Source organism: Onthophagus taurus, chromosome 2, assembly GCF_036711975.1.
Source record: "Onthophagus taurus isolate NC chromosome 2, IU_Otau_3.0, whole genome shotgun sequence".
Classification (NCBI taxonomy): domain Eukaryota; kingdom Metazoa; phylum Arthropoda; class Insecta; order Coleoptera; family Scarabaeidae; genus Onthophagus; species Onthophagus taurus.
This window is the reverse complement of record NC_091967.1, coordinates 20,576,219-20,587,617: the sequence shown is the minus strand read 5'-3', so window position 1 is coordinate 20,587,617 and position 11,399 is coordinate 20,576,219. Positions and strand designations below refer to the sequence as shown.

At 33.2% G+C, this 11,399-nt stretch overlaps 1 protein-coding gene across 7 annotated transcripts in view; it reads left to right on the top strand.

The window, feature by feature from the left end:
• The first annotated feature begins 66 nt into the window (after positions 1–66).
• Positions 67–11,399, top strand: part of LOC111416025 (myoblast city) — a 39,516-nt gene continuing 28,183 nt past the window's right edge. For 5 of the 7 annotated variants that reach the window (XM_023047963.2, XM_023047962.2, XM_023047960.2 and 2 more), the window contains exons 1-4: positions 68–224; positions 5,979–6,556; positions 6,612–6,842; positions 10,370–11,396. In XM_023047963.2, the coding sequence (XP_022903731.1) occupies positions 179–224; positions 5,979–6,556; positions 6,612–6,842; positions 10,370–11,396 (1,882 nt within the window). In that variant the 5' untranslated portion in view covers positions 68–178. Of the gene's footprint in view, positions 225–5,978; positions 6,557–6,611; positions 6,843–10,369; positions 11,397–11,399 lie in introns of all 7 variants that reach the window. The other 2 variants (XM_023047967.2, XM_023047964.2) reach the window with 1 other exon arrangement.

The window sequence follows — 11,399 nt, the reverse complement described above, 5'->3', positions numbered from 1 at the left end:
GGGACGTTCGCTTAGTTGTAAATGTCATCGCCAGATGGCCTTACAACTGTCAAAATAAATAGTCTCATCGTTTTGGTGCGTTCAGTCAGTGCAATGGCGAGGATTATGCCGTTGAAGAACGTTATTTACACGTGAATAAGTGCCACAAAAAGACGGATTTTATTTTATTGTTAAAAAAATGACTATTTGGCAATCGGTTCCAGACGAAAATAGTTACGGCGTCGGTAAGTAAAAGTATAATAATTAAAATCCATTTTTACATGCTAGTAAGCGTTCCCCCCAAAAAGGACCACTTGTTGATTCATCTCCCGCATCGTTTCTCTCCCTAACAATTTACAATTAGCAATTACGTAACATTTAAATTGAAAACGAGAGAGAAAAATTCACTTCGCAAAAAGTATGTTGTGTTGAAGTGAAAATTGGAAAAAAATAATAAAAATTGGATGTTGCAGTAGATAGCCCCTCCCACTTGTTATCACAGTTTTACGTTGAATTGCCGAGGAAAAAATTGTGATTCACACTTCTCTAGTTCAATGGAGTATTACTTAGTGTACTTGAATCTGTCATTTAAATCCAATAGGTTTTAATTGTACCTAATTGGTCACGGTGTTTGTAACCTTAAAGTAGCAAAGAATAATTTTTCTCTCTCTCTATAATTCCTAATATACATATTTACATAATTGTATCTCCCATCTAATTTGTAAAAAAATTGGAAAAATAGATGTTTTTTTTTTTGTTGCTTAAGTCTTATTCTATGCTCAATTAAAAGTAGAGGATAAATTTAACATATTGAGTGAGGATTATAAAGATATGTTCTCCAGTCAATGTGTTAAGTAGCCTATGTTTTTTTTATATTTATAGCAAAGAAATTAAGATTGAAGATGAAAACTGCTCACAAAAAGACCAGGTAGACTTGTATGTACAGGGTGGACCAAATTGGACACTTTTATAGAGGAAAAAAAATGATATCAGTATCTAAGGCTCGATTTTTGTACGAAACTTAATGGCGAAAACGGCATATCGGTTTCAGAGGTGTTTTTCAAAAAAGTGCATTTTCGAAAAGGCGTCATAACTTTTTTCTTATTGATAAATCTTCCTTTCTGTGAAAACATTTCCAAAGCAACTTTGTATGTAGAATTCCATGGAATAAGTTAGCTTTCCCTCAAAGCAATATTTTAGCAGTTATTGACATAAAAATGATTTTTTTAAATGGAACACCCTATATATTTTTGCAAATTCAACGAGAGCATAAAGTTTCCTTTCCAAAAATATAGCACACTTGATATTTCGTTCAAGTCTTCTTTGAAATATACAACTTTAAATCTTATTTGTGCAGATTTTGAAAAAGTAGGCTTTGGAAATAAAAGATAAACGGTATTATATTTATAAGTAGTATCAAGATACTTGGTTACAATGAATTAAAATATAAATTCATAAAGAAGACGCAGATTAATAAAACATGAATAAATATGGCAACAAATAACAACAAAAGTAAACCCCTTTTCTATAGAAAATGTTCAAAGTGTCCCCAAAATGATTTATGTTATACACAGTCGACATCTTTTTTTAACACTTTTTGCCGAGTTTCTCAATGGGGCTAAGTGTTGCAAAAGTGTTCACAACTGCGGCTTCTAATTGCTGTCGGGAATTTATTGGCTGTTTATAGAAAACATCTTTCAATCTTCCTCAAAGGAAAAAATCCAAAGGTGTTAGGTCCGGTGACCGAGCCGGCCAACGAATAGAACCTTGATTACCTAAGCACCAATCACCAAAAGCTGCGGTCAAAAAATTGGTGACAATAGCAGCATTGTGTGCACCATCATGTTGAAAAAATAAATAATCGTCAACAATAGGTATCGAACCTATTCTTGCCTAAATATGTCCAAATATTATTTATACATACGCTTCATCTGTCCAAATACAATTTAAAGAAAAATTGCGAGCTTCGTCACATTTTCTGTTGTGGACGTCACGTAGTGGACTTTGCTTGTTTTGTATGGCTTAAAATTCAGATTTAGAATTTTTATAAAATCCTCCTAGCTTTGGTTCTTGGAATTCCCGTGATTGTACTCAATTGCCGCGTTAATATCTGTGGATTATTTTCCACTGCCCCTAAAACTACTACTTATAAATATTAATATTATTAAAAGGTTGTCGTCTCTCTGGATATCGTTCATGATATAAATTTCCTGCAGTCTCTGCATTCTCTCCAGATTGTATAAAACAAACTATCATGTCCCATTTTTCATAATTTTTATATGACATTATTTTGAAAGTTGATGACTACTAAGTAATACTCTAACGATAAGCACTAATACTTACAACTTGAAGCTAAATTTGACTCTTAAATTTAGGCGCCGTCAAAGCCCACTAACCTACTATTATCGGATGCAAAAGTTTTTGCCCCTCACTTTGAACGCGAATAACAAAAAAACTACTCCGTAGAAAAAATCGAGACCACCTTTGTTGGACGCGAAATTTAATTGTTTATAATGTGTGGTGATTTCAAATTTTTTCTTCCACTCGTATAGCAATTGTCACAGGTATAATGAAAAAATGTACGCAATTTCGGACGATCGGCGAAGAAGCTCGACTTTGTGATTTTTTTACACGGGAACGGTTTATCGATCTAAATTTCGACCACACATTGCCTAAAGTGTACTAAACATGCCAGTGTTTTTATTTTTTGATTTTTCTGACCCATTATCAAAAAAAACTACATTATGTAAAGTAGTGACATCTCGATAACGCGTTATCGTATGAGATTGAGGTTAACATCATTCTGACCGCCTGATAAAATTGAATAAAACGCTAACCCTCATTGTACATGAAGTACTCAATGCGATTTTATCCATCGCATCCAACAAAGGTGGTCTCGATTTTTTCTACGGAGTAGTTTTTTTGTTATTCGCGTTCAAAGTGAGGGGCAAAAACTTTTGAATCCGATAATAGTACGCAAATGAAAATCTTAAGAGTTTCCAAGTTGTATATTTCAAAGAAGACTTGAACGAGATATCAAGTGTGCTATATTGTTGCAAACAAAAATTTTATGCTCTCGTCGAAAATATATAGGTTGTTACATTAAAAAAAATAATTTTTATTTCAATAACTACTAAAATATTGCTTTGAAGGAAAGCTAACATATTCCATCGAATTCTACATAAAAAGATGCTTTGGAAATGTTTTCACAAAAAGGAGTAATTACCAATAAGAAAAAAGTTATGACGACTTTTCGAAAATGCACTTTTTTCAAAAAAACATCCTGTATCTCTGAAACCGTAAGAGATGTCGATATGCGGTTTTCGCCATTAAGTTTCTTATAAAAATCGAGCCTTAGACGCTAATATCATTTTTCCTCTATCTCTTATGGAAAGAGGAGTTTCCCGTTAAAAGTGTCCAATTTGGCCCACCCTATACAGGGTCTGTCACGATGAGCTGAGTTTATTTTTCTGAAAATTTGTGTATAACATTTATTTTAAATGGAATGTATCGATTTTCATTGAATTTTTGAGATCCCCACTATGTTTTAACATAATTTGATATAAGTCATCATATGTCTAGAGTGCACCATTTTTGAATTATTTCAGTTTTTCCGAAAATTTTGGCAGATGCAATCCTTCATAATAAAAATAATTTTTAGAAATTACACTCGAGTCCGGTTAAATATTCTCAGGGTTTGCACAGAGAGGACCCATAGCTTACATAACCCTTGAAAAGTTTTTTGAAAAGTTATACAGGCTGGTCAGAAATTTGCGCCGAATTTCCCTATCTCGAAAAGTCGAAAACTTCATTTTTTTAAATGGCAACCCCAATTTTTACCTGCACCAGCGTATTGTACGCTGAAAAATAAGGAAACTTTGTCATTACATCCTTATATCTAAAATGTATGGTTTTCGTAGAAACTTGAAAAAAATGAAATTTTCTTGGTTATTAATCGAGAATAATTTCGCGGGTTTTCTGTGACGTAGGAAGTGCACAGTCTGAAATAAGTTAAATAATTAATTTGGAAGGAGTGCACTTCTTTTGATACCATTTTCCAGATGACTTGATTTATATTTTCATTTTTTTGTATAATTCCGCCCACATAACGTTCCAACAAATAATTATAACTAAGGTGGTATTAACTAAGCTTGATTGCAGTCAACCACCTCGGGATTTGGTTTCTTGTTCCAGTTGATGCTGATTTTTAAGTTACTTCCTATTCTTTCTTACATCTTTTCCGAGTTCTTCAGTTGTTTCATTCACGAACTTATTCATTTTTCCATTTTTATAATTTTTCAGGTAATGACTAAGGTATTGTGTAAGGGATAATGTGAATTTCAATTCCAAAATGTGCATACCTGTACCTCACCTACTTTTCGAAATATGGCATCTGTTAGGCGTTGCTCACGCAGTCAGTTACAAAACGTTATAACTTCATTACTGACAATCAAAGAATAGTACTTTCAAATCTTTTTGAAAAATCGATTTTTTAACCTACTAAATTCCATCAAATGCTTCTTTGATTTTAACTTTGTGGTTAGCACTTGAACTAACAATAATTTCTGAGTAACTAAGGAAAGAGTATATATGATATAATTGTCATTTTTGCAAATCAATTATAAATATTTGAAAAATTATATTTCATTAACAATTGTTAACCATATTTTAAATTTAGACTAAGTATTATACTATTGTAAATAAAATACTCTACAAGAATCTTTGTGTTCAACACACTAATTTTTAGTATTTGCAACGGATTCGTGATGAGTTATGCAAATGCAACTTGTACAAGATATGTTGTTGATGTTAGCTTTTTATCAACAGCTTTAGGGTGCAGACGACATCTTCCTTTGTTTCCAGTTGTTTGTTCTTGAACTGCCAAATTTTCAGAATTGGGTTGTGTTGCTTTCTTTGAAGAATCTTAATTATTTCAGGATTGATAATCACTGTCATGATCGCAAGAGAGAAAATTTTGCTCAATGCATCATTCTCCTTTTATTTGAAATGTATGATTTGGTCTTGATCTGTTCTTTCTCCTTCCTACACTGCATCTAGAAGTGTTTGGAAGTAGTGTTTTCAGGTATACTTTATATTTTTGCATAGGATTGTTCGAACCTTGTACATTTCGGCATGCATTTCGGATGTCTAATTTATTCCTCGTTTTCATTCTTATGTGGCAACAATGCTGGATTATCCAATATAGGCAATTGCTTAGGGCCCTAGGTTGGAGAGGCCTTAAATAAATATTCAATTGTATCTAAAATGTTGTAAATTGTTCAACCCCTTTTTTTAGTCAAAGCGCGTATTTACATATTTTGACTGTAAGAGAGTTGAAGTGTTTTTTGGTCGTGACTTATGGCCACGTGTTCTAATTATCGCTAATCCGGCACTATGTGGTAATAAACATCGATTTAATTTTCTTTAGAACTAACAACACCTCACCTAAAACCCATGAATACCGCCCTAAGAAAATTGCTAAAAATAACTATATTTTGATAATTCAACGAAAATTGATTCATTTTTCCATTAATTATGATTATTTCGTTGTTAATTCATTAAAAAATTCAACATTTAATGTATTTCATTGAACTGATATCTAATACCTTATCTGTTTATTTCCAGTTAAAAAATTAAATATTAAAATGTTTTTTTTCTGATATATTTATTATTTATGATTACAATAAATCTACTATACTATAAATACTTGCAATGTAAAGAATTTCATTTCATACGACATTCTACGTGATCAGCGTTTAAATTAAAATAATAATACCGAACACATGCGTCATTGAATTTCTTTTTTCTTTCAATTAAATATTTATTTACAAATAAAATAAATAAACCAACCTTTCATTGAGGATTTTGCAAGAATTATTTTACAAATAGGTCATGACAACAACCTTCATTTACCTTTTTTGTATCGTTTTTTCCTTTTTTTTTTTCAATTAATGATGTTGTTTCTCATTTTTTTTTTGTAATTTAATTAAAATTTTTAGCAATCTATAATTTTAATGGAGATGGGGAAAAAATGTGTTTAAAATGCGGCGACGCCGTGCATTTATTCGAAGAATGCAACGAATGGTATCGCGGTTGTCTCGTGTACGATCGAAAGGTAGTCGGAGTCTTTCCAAAGAGTTACATCCATCTGATCGAGTGCGAAATCGATCGAAGTTACAGCGATTTAATAGAAAGTATCGATGATATCCCAACGGTGCCGATATTTATTTTAAAACAACCCCCGATTGTACAAGAAATAACGATGGTTTTACGGGAATGGGAGACCCATTGGAAAAAACTTTACGTTACGCATAATGATAATTTCGAAAAAATCCAAAAACAAATTTACGAATTAATTAAGCATCGGAGTAAAATAGTTAGTGGGACTTTACCCATGGATGAATTAAGAAAAATTACTAAACAAGTCGCTACCGAAATCGATATGGGAAATAAATTACTAGAATTAGATATGGTTGTAAGGGATAAAAATGGAAATATTATTAACCCTGAAAAAACGAGCACAACTGAACTTTATTATCATCATAAGAATTCAACGGATCGGATGAATTCATCAAAAGTAATTTTAATCAAAAATCTTTCAATTTTATTTTACTACATTTTTTTTTGTTTAGGATGAATATAGTACAAACATAACAAAGTCTTCAGCGGCACAAATCTCTCATATTTTTATAGTTTCCGTAAAAAATTTTACTTGCAAAATGACGGAGGACGCCGAACTCTTAATGACACTTTACGATGCTAAAGAAAATAAGGCTATAACAGAAAATTACGTCGTACGGTGGTCAAAAGATGGTTTAATGAGTGATATCGATCAAATGTATAATTTAAGAGTTATGTTTACGGTAATTTTTCAAAATCAAATAATACAACGTGAGATAAAATGGCTTAAGGGGGGATCCCGGTCTATTTTTATACAAAACTGTTTAAAGTTATTTATACCAAGGTATCTCCTACATATTAGTACACATATTAAGCACATATAAGAAGTGTTTTTATATCATTTTGTTTCAAAACACGTCTTTTACAATCGATTGTTGTTGCATTTGGCTATAATGGCATTTTAGAGAGATGAAATTTCTCTAAAAGAACTCTCAAAATGTCCATTATAGTCAAATGCAACAACAGTCGGTGCCACAGATGGAAGGTATTAAGTATCAGATTGGTATCAGAGTAGGTAGGTTTATGGAAAGTATTTCGAAGGAGTCCGCAGAAAGAAAGATGTCTCTTGACTTTAAATTTTTCACCACAGGCAGAACGCAATTTGTGATAAGTGATGAAACCATTTTTAGAGGCCGTTCAGAGTCACTTGAAGATACATAATCCAAAATAATAATCTTGTCAAGTATTTATTTATACCAAGGTATCTCCTATATATTAGTACACATATTAAACACCTATAAGAAGTGTTTTTATATCATTTTGTTTCAAAATACGTCTTTTACAACTATCGCACCGATTGTTGTTGCATTTAGCTATTATGGCATTTTAGAGAGTTGGAATTTCTCTAAAAGAACTCTCAAAATGTCCATTATAGTCAAATGCAACAACAGTCGGTGCCACAGATGGAAGGTATTAAGTATCAGATTGGTATCAGATTAGGTAGGTTCATGGAAAGTATTTCAAAGGAGTCTGCAGAAAGAAAGATATCTCTTGACTTTAAATTTTCTCACTACAGGCAGAACGCAATTTCTGATAACTGATGAAACCATTTGTGTGGATACCGTGCAGAGTCACTTGAAGATACGTAATCCAAAATAATTGTCAAAACTCCACTCAAAGGTTCGAATCTCGCCGGGCCCTCTAGTTTATATAAGGTATCTGTTTAAACTATAATAATTTAAGTAAGTGTATCAAGATTGTGCCAAATAGCTAACGCCATGACAATGAAGATAAAGAGCACGGAATTCCAAAGAAAAGACATCTATAAAGGTACGTGGCAGATTCCAGAAACAACCAGAACGAATCAAATTGATCATGTTCTCATAACAAAGAGACACACTTCATCGATAATACATGTGCGAACATGCAGAGGGGCAAACAACGACGAATACAAGCTGCAAACCGGTGCTATTATGCACATATAAAAATAAATGTTTAATTATAGGGAGCCAAACTAAAAATGTATAAGAACCTAGTTAGACGTATTTTGACTTATGAAACAGAGTCCTGAAATTTGTGGATACGAACACAAACGCCCTTCGTGTCTCTGAGAGAAAAATACTCAGTAAAACATTCGGACCGGTGACAGAGGAGGAGGGAACGCGAAGAAGAATGAATTTTGGGCTCCAGGACGTAATAGGAGGTGAAGACGTCATACGGTTTATTAAATTGCAAAGGTTCAGGTGGGCTAAATATATTGTAAGGATGCCCAAGGAAAGAGCTAGGAGTATAATCTTCAAGACGAACATGATAGGTACAAGAAGCAGACCACGTGCGAGATGGAATCAAGAATTCTATTCCAATTCGTTAAAAATCGAAAGAACTGGAAGAGGATAGTGGACAAAACCAAAGGCTACTGCTTGTAGCTAAAAGAAGAAAGTTACCAATTACCAAAATGTTATTTGGAGAAAAACGCCATTAAAGTTTTTATAACTTTTATGTAGTGGAAATTTTAAAATACAAATTCAGAAGGGGTTAATAAAGGGGTCCTTCTTACAGGCCGTACATATCAAGCAAATAGCCTTTCTGTCTCTTTGATGCGTTCTTTGTATTTCTTGCGAAATATGGTAAGCGTATTCCTGCTCAGCTAATGCGGATTTCATAAATCATAAAGATTATAACAGCCAAAAATGTTGGACTTTCAATTATTCTTGCTTTACAATGAAATGTTTCAGAGTATAATATCTGCACCCAAGTGGGCTTTAATTTCTCTAAAACCTGTAAACTTCACGGTGGACTTTATGACGAAAACTGTGAAATATGCCGGCAGTACTCTTCTGGGTAGTTTGATGATGTGGCTTTTCATATGTGGAACCTTTATGATAGTACTCTGCCTAAATTTCTTCGTTCATATTTTCCACAGATTTGGCATGTCTTCGGATAGCTAAGCCACAGTATCTTGTTAGTTCATTGTAATTTCTGACAAAAATTTTTTGTACGAAAGTCAACAATATACAATGTGTTAAAAAATTCTCGTACTTTTTTTAGAAATTTCAACAGGCTATAATTACCACACAGATACAACAGATTCAAAAAATAAAAAAACTTTATCAAAAAAATTACAACAAATGTTCAAAATTGCCTCAATTGCGTAATCTCTAGTACACATTTCTACAGTAATCTAGTCTCAGGCGAGTATCAGAGCCGTTTTGAGCGCTTCTACGGTGGCGTATTGTGTTCTTGAGAATTTTTGTTGTAAGATGGACCAAATTGAGTAATCCATTAGGTTGAAATCCGCCGAATTAGGAGGCCAAACGTCTTTGCCCCAACAGCTTGGAAACAGCCTTACGCAAATGACGATTGTCGAATTGGCAGAATGTGACGGCGCTTAGTCTTGCTGAGAATCCTTCTTGAGTGTTCAGCCACCAGTCCAGAACGTCTCGTAAAACTAATGGTTGATAGCTGACTGCACTGATCTTGACGTTCCGATGAAAACCAACAACGTTTTCCTGGTGTTGTGCAGTGCCAGATGCTGCCCAAATCTTTACAGAAGCAGGAAAATAGCTGTGGCCGTTGATTTTTTCAGCAACGGTCTTCTAGTGACCCTTCTTGAGTAGTTGATGTTGGTTCTGATGGTCGCGGAGCTTCTCGATCGTAAAAATTTTATCATCAGTGAAGACAACTTTTGATAAACGAGCATCAACGATATATTTTCAGTTTCATTGGAGTTTGACGGAATCGTAGACAGTTTGTTTCCTGAAACCAGTCGGTATCGACGAAACCATCGGTATGATGTCGGCCGTCTTCATTTCCGATTTGTGCAACAACAGTGATACGTATATTTTCACGATTTATAACGCATATGTAACAAAATTACATGAGAAATTTATCAAATAACTCTGCCAACGTCAATTGACGTCTAAAAAAAGTACGACAACTTTTTGAACACTTGTATAACAAAGATAAATGGTATAAAACAAAGCAGAATGGACTAAAACTCGTTTTTTAGAGTTTCAAGTAAAGGCGAGTAAGACGATTGCTTGTACCTTTAGAGTTCCATGTATACTGCGTGGAAGAGTATACGATTCATACACCGTATCTCTCAAAATATTGCGAATTTTTAAATATTCTTTCACAAACTTATTCTACAATGTATATAATTGCAAAAAAAATGAATTTTTTTGACCATTTAGACCGGAATCGCCCTTTAATCATTTTGCTTCATCTTGTATTTTTATTTTTACTTTTTATTCTTTTTAATAATTTGTAGGATTTAGGTAGAAAAGATTTAGAACGTGAGAAAATCTATTTTGTTTGTTACGTTGTACGAATAGGTGCTATGGAAGTAAAAGAACCTGACCGCAGAAGTTCGCAACAAAGTATTCCGGTTACTCGAAAAAATCCTTTCGAAATGCGTAGACCTTTCGGGGTAGCTGCCAAAGATATAACAAAATATATGAGCGGAACGTTAGAATGCGATTTAGACCAAGAACATTCAATCCCGTTTTACAATTGCGAACGTGACAATTTAGAACAAACTTTACGTAAGATAATAAATAAAGACACGAAAAACGAGTACAAACAACCGTGTTTATTTGTCAGTTATAAACTGTTACACGGTGACGTGAAACAAGTACGAGAAGAAAATCCGCATTTGGTGTTAGGAACTGTTGCTGTAGCAAGAAAAATGGGATTTCCTGAAGTTATTTTACCCGGTGATGTTCGAAATGATTTGTATTTAACGATTGTTTCCGGGGATTTTCCTAAGGGTAATAAATCGAGAGACAAAAACGTTGAGGTCACGGTTATAGTTTGTAATGAAAAAGGAAAACCAATTCCGGGTGTTATTTTTTCCGGTGGTGGAATTCCGGCTTTAGATCAATACCAATCGGTTGTTTATTACCATGAAGATAAACCACAATGGCTGGAAACATTTAAAGTCGCTATACCAATAGACGAATTTAAAACTAGTCATTTAAAATTTACTTTTAAACATCGATCATCAACCGAATCTAAAGATCGCACTGAGAAACCGTTCGGATTATCTTATGTAAAATTAATGCAAAATGAAGGTACAACTTTACGTGATAATAAACATAACCTAGTCGTTTATAAGGTCGATCAAAAAAAATATGAAAATATTAAAGATTCCATAGATTACCTTCAGTTACCTTCAACAAAAGAAGAATTAGATTTATCAAATAATAAATCACCAAGTGTTACTGGTTTATCTTTTAGCCCTAAAGAAAGTTTTATTATTTCAAGTAATATTTGTTCCACCAAGTTAACACAAAATGGTA